At 40.0% G+C, this 25,606-nt stretch overlaps 1 protein-coding gene across 13 annotated transcripts in view; it reads left to right on the forward strand.

Annotated features, from left to right (window-relative positions):
* The window catches only part of SCAI (suppressor of cancer cell invasion), a 51,181-nt gene that overhangs the window by 16,645 nt on the left and 8,930 nt on the right, over positions 1 to 25,606 (forward strand). For 12 of the 13 annotated variants that reach the window (XM_030000037.2, XM_030000040.2, XM_030000036.2 and 9 more), the window contains 12 exons: positions 8,165 to 8,260; positions 8,884 to 8,970; positions 9,563 to 9,661; positions 10,999 to 11,095; positions 12,527 to 12,625; positions 13,705 to 13,857; positions 14,670 to 14,771; positions 15,592 to 15,693; positions 17,350 to 17,428; positions 19,555 to 19,654; positions 20,134 to 20,215; positions 25,115 to 25,187. In XM_030000037.2, coding sequence (XP_029855897.1) covers positions 8,165 to 8,260; positions 8,884 to 8,970; positions 9,563 to 9,661; positions 10,999 to 11,095; positions 12,527 to 12,625; positions 13,705 to 13,857; positions 14,670 to 14,771; positions 15,592 to 15,693; positions 17,350 to 17,428; positions 19,555 to 19,654; positions 20,134 to 20,215; positions 25,115 to 25,187 — 1,169 coding nt within the window. Of the gene's footprint in view, positions 1 to 8,164; positions 8,261 to 8,883; positions 8,971 to 9,562; positions 9,662 to 10,998; positions 11,096 to 12,526; positions 12,626 to 13,704; positions 13,858 to 14,669; positions 14,772 to 15,591; positions 15,694 to 17,349; positions 17,429 to 19,554; positions 19,655 to 20,133; positions 20,216 to 20,335; positions 20,458 to 25,114; positions 25,188 to 25,606 lie in introns of all 13 variants that reach the window. The other variant, XR_003921336.2, reaches the window with a different exon arrangement.

Raw genomic sequence — 25,606 nt, forward strand, 5'->3', positions numbered from 1 at the left:
ATATTTTTTGAAAATAAATTTAGGAAGTGATAAACAGGAACATCCAAACCATAGCCTGTATGTGTCTGGTGAAACAAATGCTTAATCTGAACTGTGGAAAAAGGTAAAATCTGCATTTATCTACAAAACATCTGCAGTAACATCTAGAAAGTTTAGCTGTTGTGTCAGCATCAATAAGAAGGGGTATAAGAGTAAGGGGAGTTCAAGGCAAATGGTTCACCTTTGGACAGTGATGTAGGCATCCTGTTTATGCCAATATATGCTGAGTTAAAGATTATGTATTCAAGAGCTGTTTTATTTCTAAGCTTTGCTGTAGAGTCTCTTAAGCAACATGGTTTTTAGCTCAAATCTTGTTGGCAGTTCAGCCTCTTACTGGTCTCTGAGTAATACAGTATGTTTGGGCCCATATAGCTTGCTGTTATTCAAACACAGATGGTTAGAAAAGATGTTTTTAATTCCACCCCCCCCCCCCATCCCCCCCGCTATTGATAATCCTTTCATGTGCTTTAGAAGTTGATTACCAAATCCAAAACAAACAGTTTGTGCTCCAAAACCTGAATGGTAGATGGGCAGTAGAGGCAAGGAGTTCTTGGTCATTGCATTTGACACTCCATGAAACAGAGTCTAAAGCAAAAGGAGTGAGATCTTGAGGCCAGGATTTCCAGGACCATATATGTCATTACATTGGCTTTGTGATATAGCTTGCTTGGAATTTTGGCCAGAGTCACCGAAGAGTACATGTCTGGATGCATGATGCTCAAGTTCAGATCACAGAGATGGCAGAGTACCTACAGCCATTCTGTCTTCCTTTGGGCATGGAGGGAGTTAGTACTTGTATCAGATTTCCAGATAAGAGATGTAGTTCCCATGTATATCCACGGTACTTTGCCAAAAAGAAACCTTCTTATCCAGCTGGATGGAAGGAAAATGGAAAATACCTTTGGATGAAGTTTCGGCAATAAAAATAGAGAGATGGGCTTCAGCAGCCAGCTCTGCTGTGTGAAAATAAGAACATACCAGAACGGGAGGCTGCCTCTGTCCTTACTGTAACTTGACACAACTAACGTGGCTGCTTCTTACACTGAACTTGACCACCATTTCACCTGTAAGACCTGTGATTCCTATGGGCATAATGACTGGATAAAGCAGCATTATAATTTTCAGGTATCTCCTCTGTTGGTGCTTGTTCTCTTCTGGGTAGTTCACCTGGAAATGACTTGGCAAGTATCCTAATTCTTAGTCCAGTTTCTTGCATTTCCCTCTAGCAAAATAAATGCATTTGATGCATGCCTGCAGCCATCTCTTTTGAAGATGATGACGGCCTTTGCTGCTATGTTTTATGGCATTCTCTTGTCCCTACCATGTTTCATGGAAAAGAAGTGATGGGGGAGGGAGAGGAGAGCAATGATTTTCTTCCTGAAACCTCCTCTGGGCACTTCAGCTACAGGGAACTGAGCCTATAGCTGTGTTGGCAGCTGCCTAGCTGTTGCTGCTGCCAAAAATGCAACGACTCAGCCTGCCACGTCTTTGTTTCAGTAGCATTTCCTTCCTCTCTTCCCAATACAGATGCCAAATACAGCATTTGAGGAAAACATATGATGATCTGCCAAGGTTGCTTCTCCGAAGTATACTTCATGCTTGCACTACCAGTGATACCATCCTTTTGTGGCCATGCCTGCTAGAATAACTTAGAGGGGAGGTTGTCTTTCTAATGTCTGTACTCCCTTTTTGAACACCCTGAGCTGTAAGTTAGAAACAACTGTTAATGAAGGATGTTCTAATTGCTCTCTTCTCTCCTTTCTCCAATCCCACTTGTTTTTTTCTTGGAAAAAAAGCTGGAAAGAGGGAGCATGTTAGGAAGCAGTTTTTCATGGTGTACTGTCACCAGTTACTGTTTTCTTTTTAATGTTAAAAAGTGCTTAAATATGTTCAGTATCACATAGAAGCTTGAAACTTTAAGAAATGAAAAGACTTTCCACATATATCATACTTGCCCAGACTATAAGGTCTTGTGGCTCATTGTGCAGGCTGCAAGAATTGCGACTGCTGTCCTTTCATGGAAAGAGATGATAGTGTTTAACCACTTATTTTGTGGACTTCTAGTAGAATGCAAATTGAACCTCTTTAGTTTTGTTCCATGATGCTGCTGCTGATTTAGAAACAACAGGACCCTGTTAGCTTCAGGTAATGCTGCAGGCTTGTCGTGGTTTAACCCCAGCCAACAACTAAACACCACGCAGCCGCTCTATCCCTCCCCGCCTTAGCTAGATAGGGGAGAGGAAATACAACAAAAGGCTCGTGGGTTGAGATAAGGACAGGGAGAGATCACTTAACTGATTACCATCACAGGCAAAACAGACTCAACTTGGGGAAAATGAACTTAATTTACTGCCAATAAAGCCAAATCTTAAAACACCTTCCCCACACCCCTCCTTTCTTCCCAGGCACAGTTTCACTCCTGAATTCTCTACCTACCCTCTCAGCGGTGGGACAGGGAATGGGGGTTAGTTCATCACACGTTGTCTCTGCTGCTCCTTCCTCCTCAGCGGCAGGACTCCTCACTCTTTTCCTGCTCCAGCATGGGATTCCTCCCACGAGAGACAGTTCTCCATGAACTTCTCCAACGTGGGTCCTTCCCACAGGCTGCAGTTCTTCAGAAACTGGTCCACTGTGGGTCCCTTCCATGGGCTGCAGTCCTTCAGGCACAGACTGCTCCAGCGTGGGTCCCCCACGGGGTCACAAGTCCTGCCAGCAAACCTGCTCCAGCGTGGGCTCCTCTCTCCATGGGGCCACAGGTCCTGCCAGGAGCCTGCTCCAGTGCGGGGTTCCCACGGGGTCACAGCCTCCTTTGGGCACCCCCCTGCTCCAGCATGGGGTCCTCCATGGGCTGCAGGTGGATATCTGCTCCATCTTGGACCTCCATGGGCTGTAGGGGGACAGCCTGCCTCACCATGGTCTTCACCAAGGGCTGCAGGGAAATCTCTGCTCCAGCGCCTGGAACACCTCCTCCCCCTCCTTCTTCACTGACCTGGGGGTCTGCAGTCTCTCACATGTTCTCACTCCTCTCTCCAGCTGTAGTTTCTGTGCTGCAGCAACTTTTTTTGCCCCTTCTTAAATATGTTATCACAGAGGTGCTACCACTGTCACTGATTGGCTTGGCCTTGGCCAGCAGCGGGTCCATCTTGGAGCCGGCTGGCATTGGCTCCATTGGACATAGGGAAGCTTCTAGCAGCTTCTCACAGAAGCCACCCCTGTGGCCCCCCCCACTACCAAAACCTTGCCATGCAAGCCCAATACAAAGCTGTACCCCGTCTGGTGCTGGGACGGGACTGGCTTCTCATACTGATTGTATCAGTGAGGCAAGTTACTGTGAGTGCTACTCGTGTGCTTTACTATCTTTGTGGGTTATTAGAGGCGATGGGGAAGCTACACCACAATGCCGTTATCCCACTGCTGCTTAGGTTCTGGGAATAGTAGCCTGTAATTACTACAAGCCTATGAACATAACAGGAAATTGTCTTTTTATCACCTCTCAAAACTGTGAATGTATTTAAAGCTCTGAATGTTAAACTTACAGTTATTGTAACCTTCCTTTTTGAACTGTACTGCTGAGTCTCTAGGACTTTCTCAACATATTTATGTCTCTGGAAGTTGTCCCTGTGTGACAACTTCCATGTGGTGCTGGCCAGACAAACCTCAGCACCTTTAATTGGTTTTCAGCCAGTATTACCTGGCTTCTGCCAACAGCATGGCTGAAATGAGCTACTGGCAGAAAATTAGTTATGAGTACATAAGTAGTGCTGGTCTTTGTTGAGACTATACAGCAAGAATTGGATAAAATTCTGGACTGTTTGTGGAATTCATCCACCAGCCACTCTAATGTGGCAAGGGAACCAGTCTTCTGTGCCCAGTGAGAGAAACCCATTGTTTTAGAACATCTGAGTTTGTGTCTTCATGTCCAGTTTGGGCTGTTTTAAAAGCCAAGAAATTGGAAAGAGTTTCCACTTGTTGTTGGAGGCTATTGTAATGAGGTGTGTAACTGTCTTCCTTGTCTGGATAGAACCGTCCTAAATCAAAGCATCTCCATTCCCTCCTCTGCATCTGGATTCCTTCTTGTTGCCATTTCCTCCCTCCTGTAAAGCTGATGGTCATCAGTAACAGCATGAGTGAGTACCCCTACCCCTGCCTGTTCTGTACCCAGCATCCTCAGCTAGGCACACCCTGGAGGAAACTGAGGCTGTTGCCTTTTTCTCCCATATTGCTGCAGTATCCTTCTGCAGATCTGGAAGTAGCAAAATGTCTTGCTATAACGTATGTCTTTTGCTCTGAAGTTGGGTGTGTAATTGCTTCTGGATCGTATAATCCCTGTCTCCTTCAGTGGGAGGAGCTGTATTAATAATCCACTCTGCAATCAACCCAGTCTTTAGTATTCTTTTGGGCTATTTCTCACCAAATAATGCAGATCCTTTGGTCCAATTAAAAAAACTGCACTAAATGTCCTCTTTTGCTTATGCATCCATTTTCTCTCAGTGAAATTTCTTGATATGTGGGAGCAACATGCATATGACATTCAGAACGCAAAACAGTAAATGGATGGCAGCAATGGCAGCTTTTGTCTGCAAAAATCTGTGGTGAAACCACGGTAATGTATTGTCATAAATGAAGTTTTATTACAGCCATGTCAGAATACTATCAAAAGAACGAGTGCTACTGTCGGTTTCCATGGAGATCTTTCCTGTTCCCTGGGGAGCCGAGGAATCGCATGGTATTGTGCAGCTATGCCAACTGCAATTAGGCAAGCATGCTGCTTGAGAAATATACATGTGGACAACAGCGGCCAAACACGTGTATGCTGCTCTAACAGAGGCTTTTTAAAATGCCACTAATTTTCATATATTCAAAACTAATGCAGCGCAGTGAGTTGAACTAGGTTTTATAAGAATGCGTAGGCTTGTACAGAATCGAGGGGGTGACAGAGGTGCGCACAGGAAGATGACAGGTGAGGTATAAAGAGCGTATTGGCTCTGATGAGGGATATATGCATAAGCATGATCAGCAAATAGTTACCTGTTTATTTCTTAATTTGTGCACATACCTACTTCTTGGTGTTTGAGAGAAGGGTGTGTTTTCTTGTTTCCTTATGTTAAGACCTTTGCTCAAATGTCCTAAGCAACTTGGCCTAGAAAGCCCAATTTACTACTGGTAAGGTTATTTGAGTCAACTTGCTAATTCAGTCATTCTTTAAGTTAGTGCCAGGGAACTTTGATTTTTTTTTTTTTTTTTCCTAAATGATCAATTTTAGTGTTGTTTTGTATTCACTTTTTTTTTTTTTTTTAACATTGAAATGTGTGGATGTGCTAATTAAATTTAACACTACCTCTTGCTATATCAAAGCCTGCAATATATCTTAGGCATGGTTTTGGACAGTTTCCTAACTTCTTTTGTTTAGCTAAAATGTTTACATCTATTACAACAATAGAAAGTGGTGAATCATTTGTTGCATTAAATGTTTTAAATTTGCATGTGTTTGTATCAAGCTATATTCGGATGAAGATGTTGGTGCCTTGAAGCACATGTTTATACTTCTGTTTACCCCTCGCTGCACCACAGTACGTTCCAAGATGTTGAGCAGCCAATTACAAGTTTGAGGGGATATTTTTTCCTTTTTTTTGGGGGGGGGGGTGTAAAATCCTGCCCAGATTCCTTGGCATATTCACAAAATAGCAGCAGCAAGTACTGGAATGGTTTTCCAGGCTGGTAAGAGTCATAGCTGATAACGGATTCATTTTACGTGTAGTAACTAAGCTAGGTCCCTTCAGGCTGTGTGGGAAGTACAGTTGGCTGATAAGCAAAGGAATATTAACTTCCTTTTCTACCTAGGGTGCTGTTAAAGCAATTACAGTTAGCAGAAATGCGCCAGTACGCTGCTCTGGAAATTGTAGTATACTGCTTTCCTTGTCTTACTCCTCCAGAGGACATGGCATGGTTTCCAAAAGGTGCTGTTTCCCTTAGTCTCGACCTCCCAGGCTTGGAAGTAGAATATGCTGCTTTTCTGTGCCTGTCTCCTGAAGACTGAGGTGTTGGATGGTATGTTAACTAGCACAGTGATTTGAGAGAGCATTCCCTGAAGAAATCATTCTTGAATCATATGAAAGCTTATGCTGTCTTGAAAAAGCTGTTCCACTTCCACTTGCAGAATTGTATACCTCCTATGAATTGGCTTCAGTGTGGATTTGTAGGCAATGTGCTCAGTGAGACTGAGGGGTTTGGTCTTCTCTGTTGCATTTCTTCCAAGATTCAAGTAACTCCCAGATGACGGCCTTCTGTTAGGATTGAGAGCACAAACGTTAAAAGCTAAAATCCTTAGGACTACATCATAGTTGTGGGGTGGAGGTGGAGGGAAATATATCACACCGTGGAAGTCGAGTGGAGGAATGAAAGCAGAACTGAACTGGGTTGACTAACTCGCATGTAGCACTGGAGACCAATACAAAAAAACCAGAAGGTCTCAGGTTCTAACATATTACTATGAGTTAGAGGGTGACAAATGTTGTGGTGATGATGTAACCTGACCCAGTGAATGTTAGCTGTGAGCATCCATAAGCTTGCTTGACCTGGTGACATTTGGACAGCTGGTTTATGTATGATGTTATAGGGTCTGTTTCTGAAACACCATGAACAGCCTTATCCATTTTAAAAAGACTATTTCCTTAATGAGTAGCAAGAAATATTATCTGTCTAAATGAACTAATTTCCATTAGATTATTCTGCTTGCTCTTGGGTAGGGTTTTTTTTTTTTACTATGGTATTTTAAGAGTCCAGTTTAGCTTTCTGTGCATATAACCATAAAATGACTTCTCTTTTAGCAAGACAGTTAAGATGTTTTCAATCACCTGTTGAAAAATGCATGTAGGAACATGGTAATTTTCTATTTGGAGTGATTATTTGTAGGTCTGTTCTTCTGATGCTGTTGAGAACCTGTTGATATTACAGGGGTTAGAGAGCATGGATTCCTTTTCGCCCTTTAGACTGTATTTGTCCAGAAATGCCAGTGCTTTCGAGCATATCCAATTTGACTCATGTCAACACGCTCATGGAGAGCACTGCTTCCACCCGCTGCCATTCTGCCTGTTGGAGTAGCCATTCCAGAATCCCAGGCACATCTGGAGAGAACAGGATCATGTGTACAGTGTGTCATATGTTCATAATAAATACTGTATAAATACACTGTAAATATACCATATGTTTCATAACTAACTTAAAAGTGAAAGTCTGCCTGTATAACTGGTGGAAGCTGTTGGACAGGACCCATCTTGTTGAATCTTTTGGGAAGGGAGAGTCAGCCTTTCATAAGGGGTCTGTGCAGGGGGACTGTCAGTAAGCAGCTGGACAATCACTCTCGGGTAGGACATTCAGGATTGTGGATATTGACAGGCAATAAACACTAGAATAATTCTGCTGTTCTTTGAATAAGTGATTGAATTACTGTTATTGCATTTGAAGGCCTAGTTACTGTCTTAGTAGGAAAAGTTTTACATCAAAACTTACGGTTAAGCTGCACACCTTCAGTTTGATGTTATAGTGTTGTTCTTTTTTGTATGGAACCTGCAGAGCTCAGGCAGTTTGAGACACTGGCTTTCTGTGTCCCCAAACAGTGATTAAATGTAGGCAATCACTTGCAAGATTTGCAAAATGCACGGGACCTTTATTAACACTGATAACTTCAATCATTTTGTACTTTAAAAGTGACTAGAGAATTTGTCTGAAAGTAGGAAGCAATAATTAGGAGACAGGACTGAAGAATTTCTTCCTCCCCCTGATACCTGCTTCTTTCTTATATATATGCATATGCAGTCTTTTCTTGTACATATGTTAAATTAATACGCTGTCTGGCTTGTGGCATGTTTTTAGGGATACTATGGTCAGATCTGGATATATGTACTTTCTACAAGCTAAACAGGATTTCCTTGTAGATTCCAGTAATAACAGGTTTTGAGAAACTACAGGAATCTTGGTTCTTGTAGTTCTGCATGCAGGCAGAGTTATAAAGCATTTCAATTCGATTCTGAGCAAAGCTATTCTGACATTGACACAAATACACTGCTGTCATGCTGGGCTGACTGGAATTTACTCTGTAACTGTGTTTGTCACTTGTCTGTTGCAGGGATTTACCTCAGTATGGGCAGAAGCAGTGGCAATCCTATTTTGGGCGAACATTTGACGTTTACACCAAACTCTGGAAGTTTCAACAGCAACATCGGTAAGAGGATGTTGTACGCACACATGTTCTGTGGATTTAAGTGCAACTTTAGTCTCTGGTATGCCTAGGGCCCCCAGTTAAGACTGAGCTTTCACTGTGTTATTCAAGCATGGCGGGAGGGAATAGTCACTTCCTGTAGTGCTCACAGTCTAATGAATTAAAATGTTGCAGAGTTTTCAGTGTGACTTTAACAAAATCTTTTGCTCTACTTGAATGCATGTTGCTTTAATGTATTACCAAGGAGAAGCTGGGATGATGGCTTCTGCAGTGCAGAACCCATCTGGAATGGTGTGAAGCATCTTGCTGCAGCGTGGGCTCTGATCTTTCACACCTTACAGTGGCTGCGTAGTCTGAGTGTTCTCCTGGGAATTTGTGACCTTTTGTTGTGTGTATTTTGTGCAACATACTTATGTCTAGCTCTCACAAGATTATGCAAGATAAATGGTCCTTGTTCTGGTGTGGGTATGCAGTGCAGTTGGCTCTGTGAGGGACTGCTATTGGGAATGCCACACCAGTAATGAAAGCTGAATTTGGCCCTAGAATGGCTCTTTGTCTTGTCTGGTGTGATGTTCTGAGAAATTCTGGAATGCCTTTTAATCTTTCTTTTCTCTCTTGCAAAATAGACAAGTATTGGACAATCGGTATGGGTTGAAGCGGTGGCAAATTGGGGAAATTGCTTCCAAGATTGGGCAGCTCTATTACCATTATTAGTAAGTAAGCACAGAAAAGGATTCAGTAGGGGAATGCAATGTTAGTGGCAGCTCCGTGCCAAACATCTGGATACTCAGTCAGGAGAAATCAATGTATCAGTTGAGTCATGATGCCTGTTTCCAAATGAGAAGGCCCTTTGGGACTGCATGGAGGTGCTGCAGAGAAAGGCACCTGTGAGCCTGATACCACATTGCTAGTCACATTGATACTGCCTAAGGACTTATCTCCTACCTCAAAAGTGTCTCTAAGTGTTTGATGCGTGCTGCATTTGACTCTTGTACAAAAGTGTGATTTACAAGTTTGGGAGCTTAATGTTCCTTTAACTTAATGTTCCTTTAAACTTTTCAATTAACCTGTCACCTGTCCATATGGGTACAAGATGGGCAGATTTGATTGTTATCTGAAATGGAATCCAAGCTCTGAAATCTGTCTTCCCAGCAGGCACAAAGAATGAGAGTCTGGCTTTCATATGAAGTTACTTGAGGAGGGAGTTTTGCCATTGATGCACAAGATGGTTGAGGGGGCAGGAAGGGAGGGTTTGGCATGGATTTCCATCTGAAGCAGTGAGCTAATCTGATTCTTCCTCTGCAGCTTGCGCACTTCAGAAACCAGCTATCTCAATGAAGCTTTCTCCTTCTATTCAGCAATTAGGCAGAGGTCGTACTACTCCCAAGTCAACAAAGAAGACAGGTATGTCTGAATGAATGCCCTCGTTTTTTCAAGACTAGAATGGTGTATGAAAGCAGCAAATAACTATAAACTGTAGGAGCTTAACTGGGATAAAATCAGTGTTGTTGAAGGAAGTTTCTTTTAATCCTCCTGCCATGATTAAAAACCTCAGTATAAATAAGAGCTTTGCTGTATGACTGGAGGAATATTCTATTATCTGGTCCTGGCTAGAAAGCTATTAGCCCCAAAGTTCTGTCATTTTGAGTCCTGAGCAGTATCAGTGCTGGGACCTAGTATGCTGTGGCTAGAAGATAGGTCAGTTGGGCTGAAGCGGAGGAACCTGTTTGATTCTAATCAGGCTTTTCAGGGGAACATCAGTTAGTACTGTAGTACAACAGCCCGCTGTAACTGACTGGGACAAGGTCCAAGAGCTTCAGGAGGCATAACGTCTTCCTTTAAGACACTACGCTGAGAAAGGTACACTTTGCAGGGCTGTATTGTGGTAGTGCAGAAGATGTGCTGCCTGCCAAGAACATAGACAGATATAAATAAGAATAGGTAGACAACTCAGTTCTGGATCCTGATCTTACATTCTAGCCAATAAACCTGGGCTCCCTCATCAAAGTAAAGTTAAAGAAGAAATGTTCTGACGTCATCGTCAAGATAAATGCAGAAGGGTAGTTAGGGAGTTTCCTGCCAAGCATTCAAGGATCTCTGGACTTAAACTAATTATATGTCTCTAGTCTTGCTGATGTCCAAACGCACCTGTGTGCCACAAAAAGATGAAAGTTTCCCAGCTCTGTTCTGATATCTGTTGATCCTACTATCTTCTCTCTTAAATCTCTCAATTTCAGTCTGAGTGTTTGAGCTGTTTCAGACAAGGTAGGATTGACCAAGCATGTTTCTAGGTGCTGTCAGAAGATTTTAGAAATGGATGAGTAATTATGGGCTATGCTGACTTGCAGATCTTTAAGTTGTCCCAGGTGGGTGAACTCTGAGCCAGCTGTGATTATCATGTGATGCAGTGGGGTCAGATAGTGCCCGTGAACTGTCAAAAGGTTTGAAGAGCCAGCAATTATATCTGACTCCCATGCCTATTCTCATGTAAGGAGACTGTGGGGAAGGGAGAGGCTGTGGCTTTCTTGATGTATATTTTATGTCTCTCTACTCCATTTTAAATAAATCTCTAAGCAGCCAGGTAGCTATTGACTTCCACATGAATTCAGTTAGAACTCTTAATCTGTGGAGTGTTCAGCCTTGCTCTGGTCTTAAACTCCTCCTCTCCCTTACCCCTGTTGCTTACCTATGTTCTATTTTAATCTCAGATTTGGCTGTGGTGTTTTTGTTGTTGTGTTTAGGCCTGAATTAGTGGTTAAGAAGCTGCGTTACTATGCAAGGTTTATAGTGGTTTGTCTCTTGCTCAACAAAATGGATGTTGTAAAGGACCTTGTAAAGGTATGTTAAAATGAGGATAAAGGTGGTAAGGGGTGGGAGGTTGCTGGTTATTGAGGGCTTTTCTCCTAATTAAGGAAGCTATGAGATAGTCTATTTCAGCTGAAATATCACTCATTAGATCTGTGATGTTAGCTGTTGCTGCAGCATAGCTTTTCTGTTCCCCCCCCCCCCCCCCCCCCCCCCAAATTGATTGTGCTGTTGTATGCCACAGAAGGAAGGAATAACATGGCTAGAGCTATGGAAAGACTCAGTATGATGTGAATATTTGGCTAGAGAAAAACTTTACAAATTTGTATAGTTAATTGGGAATAAACTGTAAGATGCATGTTATTCATCTGAAAATGTGGGGATCATCTGATAACTCTGAGTACATCTTCATTCCTGTGATGGATTTAAGACACCGGTGGAACCTCCTCCAACAAGCCTTCATGACACACTGTTGCTCGGAAAGCCAGTGTCTCCTAGCTTGATGTTGAGCTTATTTCTCTTCTCTTCCAAACTGCTATTGCTCTGTCCTGTGTCTAGAACACATCCTGAATACATTTTCTACCTTTCAGAGACCCATCAAAATTAAACCTTGCTAAATAATGTAGATATTGCTGTGAAATTGGAGAGGCTGGATCTGCATATGCCTCTGCCATGGGAGTAAAGCACTGAATGCCTATAAACGCAAGTCTTTAGGTACAACAAATAGAGTACAGGCCAATGTTGATCATTGCTTTTCTAGTGTATCTGACATCCAATATAGTGAATATCTTCTGTGAATCAGACATTTAATAATGACACTTTAAGCTCAACTGATTTGATAGCATTGTTTGAACACCAAGTAAAAATACTCCAGTAGCTGCAGCCTAGATAGGGAGGTACTTTAACTACAACAAAGGAACAGCGTGCTTCCCCTGACAGCATATGCTTCCCAAACCCCTCTAACAACCTTGCTGCAAGCAGCTTCTGGTATTGACAGTTTTGTGTAGGTTGCATTACTGTCTTTGTGTCTAAGCTTACTTGAACTGCTAGCTTAGCTTAGTAGCAGCTAAAAAAGCCATACCATTCACTTTCTCAGTGTATTTAAAGCTACTTCTAAGCTGAAATTTGAGTCCTTGGTATCTGTAGCTTATGGTAATAACCAGTGACATAGCTGTATGTGAGTGGGATAGTTATACTTAACTCCAGATATTCTTTGCATTTGGACCTACTTAAAAGACACTTTGCATTGCCAAAACTCAGTGTAACATTGGCGTTCTGTCTCCTGAAAGAGCGCGTTTTGGCTGGCATGTTAGTCATAAGTGTGCTGCATATGTTCTCAAGTAATTTTTTTTTTTAATTATTCTTAAAGGCCAGCACAGCTAACCAAATTGTAAAGTTACTGACTGCTTGTTAAGCTCTCAGTTTAAGAAGTGACTATGTCTGTCTTTGAACTTCTTACATCAGGAGCTGTCAGATGAAATTGAAGACTATACTCATCGTTTTAATACTGAAGATCAGGTGGAGTGGAACCTGGTTCTTCAGGAAGTGGCAGCATTTATTGAGGTGAGAATACCATTCCCTTTTAGTTATTAGCTTAAAAGTAAAATTTTCTGACCTGTTCACCGAAGTGTTCTTGTATTACCACCTCTATGTGGTAAGCAGGACAGTATTCCTGTCCAATTTAATCATTGAAATGTGTTCACAGTAGTGTAACAGTGACAGCCGTTAAAGTGTCTGAAGAGTCAGACCTGGTCATGTAACGTATTGAAGACAGAAGCATGAAGCTGAAATACACTTGGTCACCTTACTGTTTTTGCTCTTGGTGTTCAGAAAATGGTGGAATTGAAAGCACAGCAGTTTTCACGGTCAAGATTTTGGAGAGACTGCCAACTCTAGTTCTGTTGTTGTGGAAGCCAATCCAATTTGCTGATGCTTAGGTGTGTTTCAAAGTGTACTTTGTTGGAGTACTGTCTATTACACTGGCAATGCATAAGCAGTATATAATGGAAAATATGGTGTAAGCATGGCACTTAACTGATAGGCTCTTAGCATAGTTGTAATGTGACCAACTTACAAAGTTTGTTAAAAGGAGAAGAAATTTTTTTTTATTCTGTCAAATGAGACAGTGTTCTACTTTCCTCCTTTTGTACAAAATGTCACTATGTAACATGAGTATTTATTTAAATATTGCCAGAATGGATGGCAGCATTATCATTCACCTTCTTTGCTATTTATTTCTAGGAAGGGGAGGCGAACTAAAAGAGTACAGGGTTCTTCTGTGTTGTAGGAATGTTTAGTTTATTCTTCATGAATTTGTAAGGTTGTTGATGACATTTGGTTCCTCAGGTATAGAACAAGTGAAGCAGAGTTTGTGTCATTTGAGGAAGTATGTTTTTCTGTTTGCTCTACCTTCATGTGCTTGTACCGTGTATTTGCTTGCAGTCCCTAAGAGCTGTTGCCTTTCCAGGTGGTAAGACATTACTCTGTAGCCTGCATAGAAATATATCTATGGCAAATTAATTAAAAAAATCTGCCTCAGTTATGAAATGTTTACTGTAAGTGACAAGACCTTTGGACTTCTCTCTGACTGCAAATCTGTATGTTTTCCTGAATTCCTGATTTATTCTGGTTGCTTTTTTTAGGCAGACCCTGTTATGGTTTTAAATGATGACAACACCATTGTAATCACCTCTAACCGGCTTTCTGAAACAGGAGCTCCATTGCTAGAGCAGGGAATGATAGTGGGACAGCTTGCTCTTGCAGATGCACTGATTATTGGGAACTGCAACAACCAGGTAAAAGAAATTCCGGGGACTTGGGTTTGTATCTTTGGAGTTCAGAGTCCTTCCCCCTGTGACATCCCTTCTGATCACGTAACAAAGATTCCAATAGAGGCAAACATTAAAATATTTTGATTGTGATGTTTGCAGTGGCAGCAAGAAGAGGAGGTTCTCAGAAATAAGAGCTAAAAATGAAATATTAGATATTAGACCTCTTATTGCTTATATTCATCATGTCAATTAAGTAGATACAATTGATTTTCATATACTGGATTGTTCTTAAAAACATTCAAGCATGAGAGGCCTCTGGGGTATGTTGAGAAAAAGCTTGACTTAGGCTTTCATATGACATACTCCAGCTTGTTGCAACAGGAAGGGGTTTTCAAAAGACATTCAAGATCTTGTTTTTTAGATGATGATGATAGTGAAGTTGTACAGACTTCATGACTTCTCTCTGAGCTCTTTTTTCAGGTAAGCAAGGGAGTTGTATCTAAACTACAGTTTGTGTATCTTTCAGATTTTGTTTGAATTCATAGTACTTAAGTTTCAGCACTTGATTTGTAAACATCCCAGAAAAGTCTGTAATTTCTGAAGTCAGGGTCCTCACTACAGAGAACTGGCCTGGTAGACCAGTAATAGACTCTGTCCTCTGCAAGCTCTTCTAAAAGTCATTCACAGGTCTTTAGAGATTCAAAGATGACACTGACAGATCCTTGAGAGACAGAAAATGGTCTGTCTCGTATGCAGTTGAATCTGTTCCCTGGATAATTCCAAAAAATACTGTTTAAGTTGTATCTAGCAGAATAAACTGGTTGACTCTTTTGCAGGTCAAGTTCAGTGAATTAACAATTGATATGTTCCGAATGCTACAAGCACTTGAAAGGGAACCAATGAATTTAGCATCACAAATGAACAAACCTGGAATGCAGGTAAGTTCCATTTCAGTGACAAACCTGGCAACAGATCTTAACTGGGTTTTGTTTGTTTGTTTGTATTGTTTTAAATGGTGTACTCTTTCAGTATTGTCACTGTGCAAAGCAAATTGGTAAAGCTGGTGTAACTCTTACTGGAAGTTAGCGAAGAGTAGCTCAAACCTGTGGAGTTTGATCCAAGTAATGTGTTGTTTGTTGTTATTCCTCCCCCCCCCCCCCCTTTTTTTTTTTTTTCTCCTTAGCAAACCTTCAATAGTGGAAAAAATAGCAGAAATGAGTATTTGGGCATAATTTCACAAATGGTTTACATTGGTCTAGCCAAGGTATTTCTGAAGGGGTGCCATGCCTGTCCTTGTCCATATACATCCACCCCTTCCTTTGTTTTCACTCTAGCAGTCATGCAGCCAGATAAGTTCATCAGCTTGCTAAGTCATCTGAAAGTTAAATATCCCCTTCAGAGAAAGCGTAAAATATATTTTATCTGGAGGCAAAAGGAAATATGTAGATTTTCATTTATTTAATTGAGGAGTGAATTTTTTCACTCTTTTCTTGGGTGATGCTTTAGAGAGTAAGAAAGATTTAGATAACATTTAAATGAGGGATAATATAAAGTTCTGGTTCAAATACTGTGCATCTTGCTTTACTGTGTAGTAGGAAATGCAACATGGGCAGACCATTTGTGTGGGAAGTATGTTGAAGGTGAACATTCTAATAAATAGAAATTTAGAGGGTTATGAAGCTGCTTTGGTAATACACGGTTGTTGAATTTGTTGTGTTGTGTTTTGTTTGTTTTGTTTTTTTTTTTTTTTTTTAACAGGAGTCGACGGAGAAACCAGCCAGGCGGGAAAACCCCCATAAATATCTACTTTATAAACCAACTTTTAGCCAGCTATATACATTTTTAGCAGCATCATTTAAGGTTTGTGAAATTGGTGAATTTATTTGTAATAGAAAAATATCCAGAATGTATGTGACACTGAATAAAATGTGGTTGAGATAATCTTTTATACTTCAAGATAATGAAGCCTTTTTGGCCTTCTTAAAATGTTCAATACGATCTTCAGAGAGGATGGAAATATTATAGATATGTGTAATTTGTATAATAAAGGCAAATCTGTTGACTACTGTTAAGGGAAAGAAAAAAACTCATTTTAAGACAGAAACCCAGCTTGCTGTTAGACAGCAGTTATTATATCATTGCTAAAATACAGCCATCTTCAAAGCAAATCTTGAACAAATCCTGTGCAAGCAGTCTTAGTACTAGCTGTCCAGTATCAAGCATGGTGCATGGCAGTACTGTGGAAAGCCTTAATTAATGTGATGTAGTAGTTGCATATGATTTAATCTTAGCCAGTAATTTTATCTGTGCGTGTGTAGGTACACACACATATATACAGACATTTATATATATATATATACGGACATACATATATAACAAGAGTTTCCTATATAAAGTTTATTTATTTCCTATATATATATATTATATAGGAAATATTTCTTGAGGTAAGAGAACTGGAGAACAGAAAAATCTTGACAGTATTCTTCTACTTTGTGTCGTGCCAAACACAATCCAAAATCAGGGAAGTATGTCAAGAAACTGTTGCTCTTAAGCACTGTGTACCTGGCAGGTCTCCAGTTCTGTATTCCATTTAAATTGTATCTCTCTCCTGCACATGCTATTTTTTATGTGCCTGTCTTATTTTGTTACCCACTGCTGTCTTCCATGTAAGTAACCTATACATTTGTAGACTTTTTTTAATACAGTTCCTGTGCTTATTTTAATTTAATAAAGTTGCTGGCCTCATTATGCTTAATTATGACTGTACAAGTCAGCAACTTAAGATTTAGTAGTAAAACCAGAATATGAATCCTATAAAGAAACAAGTTACAGTTTGTTTCAAGAAACAACCGTAAAGAAACAGCTGGTGAGGTGAAGGAAGTGCATCCTTACTACTTAGAATTTTGGGTGCTTGCATGCTCAGCCTTTTGCAGAAATTAAAAGCATCTGTTTCCTCTTGCAGACAGCCCATTAGAAAGGTGGAAAAGAGATTTCTTTTACATGTCTATACAGAAACCTGGATGTGTTGTGCTTGTTGTCCAGCTGAGAAGGGTCAGGGGAAGAGGCAGATGTTGCACGCCCTGGGGTATTTGGAAACAAAGAACTTCCTTTAGGATCCTTAATTGTTTGGGAGTTAGGGTCTGCATGGATCTTGGCAGCTTCTGGTTTCTGTATCTTGGAGAGCCTCAGATCTAGCTAGGTAGTAAGAGAGTCTTATGTGGAAGCAGATGCTTTTTTAGTGCTGCTTGAACCTCTAATATCAGCCTAGAGGTCTGTGCGGAAAAAAAAATTATGAACGTATCATCAGTTTATATTTTTGTCTGTGTGCTCACCTATTTGAAGGGGTATATGTGGTGGGGAAGGGTATGTACACGTATGAAGAATAGAGTGAAGGGAAGCCAGAAGCAGGAGTAGCACAATCTTAAATGACAATGTATTTATGAAGGGGATGACTGAATATTAAAACAAACTTATACATTTCTTCCCTTGCCACTCTTCTCTTTACTTGAATTTCAGGAGCTGCCTGCAAACAGTGTGCTGCTGATTTACTTGTCTGCCACGGGCGTGTTTCCATCAGGTCGTTCGGATAGTGAAGGTACAATAAAGGAATGCTCCCTGTCATGAACAGGGCTTGAATTCTCTTTATGTTCCGGGACAAGTGACCAAGAAAGATGTCACAAAGCTCCTTTTAAAAGACAAGTCAATTTTATTCTCCCGTCTATTTAGTAAGATAGCCTTTTTTTTTCCACAAACAATAGTTAATTCCCTGTGTTTTAATTAGTGTGCATTAACCTGAGACCTTTTCAAAGGACATATCCAGTTTTTGATGCATCTGAAGTATTAAAAGCTTCACCAATTTTGAAGACCACATGGCTCAGTTGATGCATCACTGCAAAGTTAATAAAATGGCTAAATGGCACTTTGTGATTCTTTCCAATCTCCAGTACTATGAGAACATACGGTCAGGAGATGGGTGGTAAAAGGGCTGAAGCGTCTGCAGGGACTGTTCTATTTACACGCTTGTTAACCTGACAATTCAAGCCCTTCTCATGATTTTTGACAATTCCCCTCACCTCATCCTCCTGTTCTTTGCAACCTAGCAGAATATTTGGATGCAGCTTTAATCTAAAAGCTGAAAACTGGTTGGCTGAAGTAAACACAGTCAAAAGATCTGTTTATATAATTTAAGGGGCGGGGGGGGGAAGTTTTTAACATCCTAAATATTGTACATGCCTCATCTGTTTGAGACTTGCATTCCTTTATAAGATGCATGCCTTGTCCATCCCAGTGCATGATTTATAGAGCTCTCAAAATGTTAAAGGAAAAAAATCCCTGTCAGCTTTGGATTGTGGCAGTGATTTTTTTTTTTAAATGCTTTTAACATTTTACTTTTTGCTGCAACTTGGTGATAGGTTCTAACTAAACCACGTTCTTTAAAGCCTGTGATATGTCCACTTCAATGCATGTATTGTTTCAGCTTAATACGTTACTGTAGAGGCATCCAGGCTCTGTTTTCTGAAGAGCTGCATAGTCAGACTTCAGTTTTCATTAAATGAATCCCATTACAACTGCATTATTTTAATAAGGTAGGGTAGTCTGCACAGACCAAAAAATTCTACCTTATTAAAAGGGAGAGCAGTTGCAAGTTGCACTGTTTATTGCCTGTAAGCCATTTGTGTTTGCCAGATCACACGAGACATTTGTAACGGTGCTAAATTAATGTATGTTCTGTTCCTAATTTTGTATTCCCAAAGCTTCCCTTAAAATGGAAAGGTGTATTATGTATCCAAATGTGAAAAAATTGCATTTGGTGGCCAAATATGGGTCAACCAACTCTGCAAATGTATAACAGAATGAGGAATTCCTAATACTTTATTTCATTAATGTTACTGACATTTCATACCCATATCAATGGCAGAATATTTCCTGGTATCTCTAGCACATTTTTTCTGGTGTAGGATTTGATATTTTTTATAGTCATTACTTTCATCTTTGCTCTTCATCAGACAGTTAGGCGGGTAGCTCAGTTGTGCAAACTTAGCAAAATATTTCTTTAGCTTACCTTCGGAACACGTGTCCAGGCTGTGTGCATGTAAAAATTGTGAATTATGTATTTGAAATCTTAAAAAAATAAACCTTTGCTGCAGATTTGAAATCTGGTTTTGTCTTTTCTAGGAGTACTGAAAGCATATTCATTCTCTGAGCTCTCTCTTCTCCCCTTTGCAGTGTTATAACTGCGGATGATAGTATTATATATATTCTGAGAGACTACAGGGGTTTTGATTGAGTTAGCCTTATATTTTGATCAAATTCTGAATCTAGAATATGCTAGCTCATATAGTAATTTTACAAGGGTATTAATTTTCCTGTATGAAATGTGTAACGGGTTTTAATCTTTTTGCTGTGTAGTGTAACAAGAGCCAATATTTGGATCTTTTGTATTATGTTTATGGATAAGTAGCGAATAAATAGATTAGAAGTTATGGAGTTGCATTGCTTCCTTCTATTTCATAGATGCTGAAACTACTAAAAATGCATAAAATTGAATATGTAGTTAGTAAAATCTCCAAATTCCTTCATCCCCTCCTTACAACTGCAGTAGTTCAGATTCACTTAGTTTTCTGGGATTTGTGGTTGCTTCCTCCCTTTCATATAATCATTAAATCCATAACAGAGGTGAGTTGCCTCTGCTAATTTTCGCTTTCTTTTTGCCATGTGTAGGTCCATATGATTTTGGTGGCGTTCTGACAAATAGTAACCGGGACATTATAAATGGGGATGCTATCCACAAGCGAAACCAGTCTTACAAAGAGATGCATTGGTAAGTTTCATGAGTGTGACAACTGCAAATTCAGAAGAATTTGTCTTTAATAGAGAAAAACACATCAAAGTCTCTTGAATTCAAACTCTTCAGTGCAGGACATCATAATGTAGATTGGCTTGAAGTTGAACAACTAGAAATGAATATGCAACTCTAAATGATGATTTAAACACTCAAAAAGTATTACTGTGACTTAACGTAAATTCGTTATTACTGGAAAATTTCAAATTAATGGTGGATGGCATCTCAAGAAGATAAACATCTCTTGTTGGGAAAGAATTAAGTCCAACAGCCCATATTATAGAGAATACTAAATTAGTTTTGCAGTTACTCTCTGAGGATGAATCTGAGGACTGGGCCATGGGGAATCTGCTTGCTTTTTATCTGGACATGGGCAGCTGTGTGTCTGAGAAGCTTGTGCACTGTCACAGCTTTGCAGCGATTCTAGTGGTCTGTGAAGTGTCCCTTTCTCTTTTCAGTCTTCACCCTGGAGATCTCTACCCTTTCACAAGAAAGCCCATGTTTATCATTGTGGACTCTTCAAACAGTGTCGCCTATAAGGTAAGGTTCTTGAAGGCAGCTACTCGTATGATAGGATACAGTGTCAACCCCTAGTTAGCTTACGCTTTTAACAGGATATTTTTTTAAACAGTTTGTATTCAGTCTTTCTTTTCTTTTGAGGTTGTGCATGCTAGTCAGGATCTGATCCTATGAATAGGAACAAGAAGGAGAAGCACATGAACAGCCGCTCATTGGAAAGTAATAAATCCTCCTGGAGGGAAAAAAGGTTCAAGATTTCCAAGGTCTCTGGTGGGAGGTTTATTTTTGTTATATACCAAAGACAAATCTTGGTGTGTGTGTATGGGGGAGGGAGATAACTAATCTGCCTTTTTTTTTTCCAGTCATCCAACACTCAGTTGCTTTTAGCAACAGAAAGGAGTCAAAGCATTGAGCCTGATCTTATAAAACACGGGGTGTCTGTGTCTGAAAAGTATCTGAACCAAGGAAATAACAAGACTCAAATTAGCATCCAGTGTTACTGTAGAGTGGTATATGCTTGGACAATGAGCCTCCTTCCTAGGGGGCTATGGACATACAGTAGAATTACTCCATGCCAAATCACCTTTGAGAATCTGCAATTCGGGTAATACAGAAGCAGGCAATTTCAATCTCAGTTGCCAGTTGAATCTGGATAGCATTATGACATTTATTTTATTCATCAATGGGATATTAAGATTGTGCTATATCTGGGTAAAGTGCCACTTCCTTATATCTTCCTTTTTATAGCTCCATTATGTGCAGTGAGAAAAGTGAACATTCACAGCTGCATTTCAGAGGAGGAATAGGGACGTCTAGTGGCCAGATGAACTTGTTCCTTGTTCAGTATCCACAGTCTGCGTCATTTGTTTTAAAGGCATTTGTTGGCCAATGAGAGGTACTACATCAGTGATCAGTATGATTCAGAATAGTTCTGTATTGAGCCAGGGAACTTTCACCTGACAATCTTAATAACGATCTAGCCTCTCTGTATGGTTTTTGCTTTGTTGTATTGTAATGCATTTCAAAGGGCTTTTTAAATACTACTGCATTTAACTTCACTGCACTAGATTTCTGTGCAAATCTGCTTTTTATTAAATTCTCTTCCCCATTTAAAGGCAGGGAAACACAATTAGAATGATTTTACTTGTCTTTCTGAGAAAATGAGGATTTGGTAGGGTTTTATTTTCCTCTGCTCTTTCCTGACATTCATTCCAGTATAACAGCAGGGGGTTTGGTTTTGTTTCAGGGGAAAAAGTGTGGCTTGCGTTTGGTTTTTTGTTTTGTTTTGTTTTACCCCCTTCCTCTCTGGTAGAATTGCTGAAAGATGTCAAGTGGATCAGTTCTGTAAGAGAGAGTAAGGGATTCCTTGTCATCCTTAATTCAAATACAGCTCTGGACATACCAGGGTTCTGTGGACAGCTTAGAGTAAAGGATCTTTTTGAGGTCATGGATTCTCACGTGTATATTTGTAGCTCTTGTGAGAATAACCATCAAGTGTTTACAGTAGAATTCACTTTTCGTAATACATTTAAATTTGATAGTTGAATTTTCTTTAGATTTTGTGGGCACACAATAAGCAAAAACTGTAACCTCCATTTAGTTTCTTTTCCTTGTTCGGCAGTGAACTGACCATCAGTAGTGTAAAATACACCAGTGTTCAGTCTGTTAAGCACACAGAGCAGCTGGTGTGAGAGAAGTCCAGCTCTGCCTGTATATAAGGAGTATAGAAATGTGAGTTTTGGAAATATTTCAGGGCAGGATTATGGAAGTGGCTGCTAGGAGCTCTGACCCAGATCACAAGCATGTGGGCACAACTGTGAGGAAACTAGAAAGACAATGAAGAAAAAAAAAAAAAAGAGCATGGACCCCTACTTAAAAAAAATATATTCAGCATTTGAGAACTCACATTCACCTTCACAATCTATTGCCATTGAACCTAGGCAGATAGATATGTGGGGATGGGTTTAGGTGTTTCGTTTTGTTTTCAGCTGAAGGTAGATGGCAGAGCTCTCAACCTCGGTATTTTCTAGCCCTTGTAAATTCGTGTCTGTCATCGTTATGTGCATGCTTACGTGCTTGGTTCCTGGTTGCCAGAATATACTGGTAGTGCTGTCTGACTATCTTCTGGGTGTGTTGTGAGATGCTTTGTAGACTCAAGCACTGGCACAAACAAAGAGGTTCTGGGCGATTGTGTGAGAAGTTGAAGTCAGTGTGCTGACTTTTTTCCACATGGTTGCTCTAATCTTTTCTGATAGGAGAGTAGCTATCCTGACATTTAAATGTCACTGCTAGCAATACTGGCAGTAACAGCAACTGCTCACACATCTTTTTCTACAGCCCGTTTCTGCTCTCCTGCATGCATTCTCATCCTCTCCCCCTCTCTGGAGGGCTTAAATGGTGATGACTGAAAGTAGGTCCTGCCAGGAAGTGACTTGCCAGTTTGTCAAATCAGCGGCACTTGAACAGCTTCCTCCCATGTATATTTAGCTGAAAGTGGAAGATAACTGCGAATCGAGCATATCTACTTAAAGCCATGATTTTTTTTTTTTAACACTTCCATTTAAATATAGATGGCTGTGTTCTTGAAGGTTACCACTGTATATGTGGATGAAATAATATTTTTAAATCAGTATCTTCTTGTAGTTATGGTTGTCTAAGATTATGGTCAAATGCAAAGTCTTAAAAAAAGCAAACCAAAACAAAAACTCCAGCCAGTAAGAATGCAAGGCCTTTGTCAGTGATGTGGTATAAATACTTAGCTTAGTAAAGCTTACATGTGAAGTGACTTCTTTTGGAAAGAGATGTATATGACATGCATTTTAAAAAGCAGCAATGCTACTGTTGGAAAACTTGAATACTGAAGTAGAAAAACAGAGTCAATTTTGAAACAAAAATGTGGTTTACCCTTTTTTGAATTGTCCATGCACTGAAAGGTAGGGCATTCCTTATCCAGAGATGCTACCAACATTTAGACTGCAGGGCAGGTTTTCCTGGTGCACCTTGTGGTCCTCCACTCCAAGCCGTGGCTGTAACATGCTCCTCTTCCTTTGTTGCATGTATGCCCACAGTGCTTTTCTGTGGAAATCAGGAGCGGAGGTGGTGGTGGTGAGTGAATCCTGGTGTTTGCTTGGGCTATGGTAGGCGGTTGTGTCTGGGCGAGAGCTGAGACAGGTACCTGGAAGCTTGAGAGCCTTAACCTGCTGGATCTATAGTTTAGATGTAGTGACTGGCATGAGCAGCTGTCTTCCAAAGGTTGCGTTCTATGTTAAACCGTGTAGTTTCTCCCCTTTGCAGGACTTACTAGCTATGTTGACTTAACCTCCGCTGGGACAGAGTCCAAAATGATCTCAGATACTGTCAGTGAGTAATAACCTTTCCTGAGATATATGAGTGACCCTTGGTTTTGCTTTATAGCTGTAGGCAGTGTTTAATTGCATTGTCATTTTTACTGATGGAGTGTATGGAAAGTCTGTTTTAGTCTCTAACTGGGTGATACAAGATAGAATTCAACATGTGAATCTGCTTGTGAATACTAAGCATACATGTTACTTGAGAACGTGTAACCTGTCAGTGTGTATTCAGCTCAAACTGGCAACGTCTGGGGTGACTCCTGGAGTTTTAAATGTTTCTTTATAGTACTGGGTTGGCCTGCAGTTACTGTCTTCATGATAATAGTCTTTGTTTCTTCATTAGAGACCAAACCTTAATATCTAGCATTATAAGTCTCACTTGGGCTTTTCAAGAAATAGAAGAGGTTTTAGGACTAGTCAACACTCTGTCAGATATGGGAAATGTTTTATTTTGATTAGACTAGATTACTATCTTTAGTATTTAGCAGACTTAGATTAAATTAATTCAGTGAAACTAATTTAATTGAAATATACTACCCAGAAGGGAAATTCCATTTGAATTAAGCAGAAGTCAGAAGAAATTAAAAAATTAGCTTTTTGATGATTCTACACAAGCAAATACTTCTGGTGATGTATACCTTACATTCGTAACCTGTCAATTTTAAGAATATAATCGACAGACATGTGTATTGCACTCATGCTCTGGATGCATGGTTTTAATGTGTGCTCTGATAGGATGCAGACATGATCATTTACATTTTCTATGGCTTTGCAAGCCTTCTGTTTTAAGAAGGCTCTTTTGGTGAGACATGTGACAGCTAATGAGGTTGTGTAAATTTTTTTTTTTTTTTTTTTTTTCTTGGTGATAATTATTACCAATCAGTATAGCTACCAGACAGATACACAGTAGGACTGTTATCAGGTAAATGTTGGTGAAACTGGACAACGGTGTCATTTGAGGTTTCTGGAGAAATTTGTGTCCAACAGGACAGTTAGGCAATATTTAAGGTGCTGGTGGAAGGTGCTTGAAATTAGTATTGTAAAATGAGGGTTCAGTATAGCAGATGTTAAGGTTATGACATACTTGCTGTAAAGGAATCTTATTTTAAAACTTTTCTTCACTGGGCTCTTCTGTTATACCAGAAATAGTTCCTCCTGCTAGAAAGAAGAGGGGAAAGAAATTACTTTGACTGGATAGTTCAGTTGGTATTGAGGAAAGACGCTAGATCTATTTTGACCTGAAAGCCAATGGCTTTCACTTTTACTGCAGAACATGATTTTTTTTCAAGTACTGTATTACTACTGAAAGCTGTATTTTCAGGAAATTAGTGTCTGCTGTCAGTAGCAGTGAAATGAGAGAATTATAATTCCTTTAAAATGCAATGGGTTATATTCCTTCTATGCTGTGATCTATGAGCAAGTCAATTTGTCAGCCTCACTGCCAATGCTGAACTGTGTGATGGGCATTAGTGTGTTTTCTGGCATTACTAGCCTTTGTACTCTTAACCTGCTGAATATTCAAAAGCAAGCAAAGTGACCATCAATACTTCAAAATTCTTATCTGTTACAGAATTTCACAAACTTATTTGGACAACCATTGGTGTGCTTGCTTTCTCCAACAGCATATCCAAAAGCATTACAAGGTATGTGTAGTATTGCATTTCCTAATAAGTTGCCATTGCATCATATATTTATCCCAAACAAATATAACTTAGATTCTTCATGAAAAGATAGCATTTCATCACTATGTAATCCCTAAATCAGATTAATGTTTCCTGAAGTAGTGCAATAAAATTTAGTTACTGTTTATGGCAAATAATTTATTCTAACAATGATGATATTTCTACGGATAGCTTCAACAAGTGCTAGGAGGCAAAGTCTCTCCTACATGGAGACTCAGAAAATTGCCAGTGCAGTGCTGGAGCGATGATGATGATTAGCACTTTGGGTAGCTTTATTGGTCCCAGAAAGTGAGCAGAGTCAGTTTAAGGCATCAACTTTTAAATGCCAGGTGTAGAGCAAAATCTTCTCAGATCTTGTTCTGATTTTGGAGGGTAAGTTT

The sequence above is a fragment of the Aquila chrysaetos genome, chromosome 24 (genome assembly GCF_900496995.4).
Source record: "Aquila chrysaetos chrysaetos chromosome 24, bAquChr1.4, whole genome shotgun sequence".
Lineage (NCBI taxonomy): Eukaryota > Metazoa > Chordata > Aves > Accipitriformes > Accipitridae > Aquila > Aquila chrysaetos.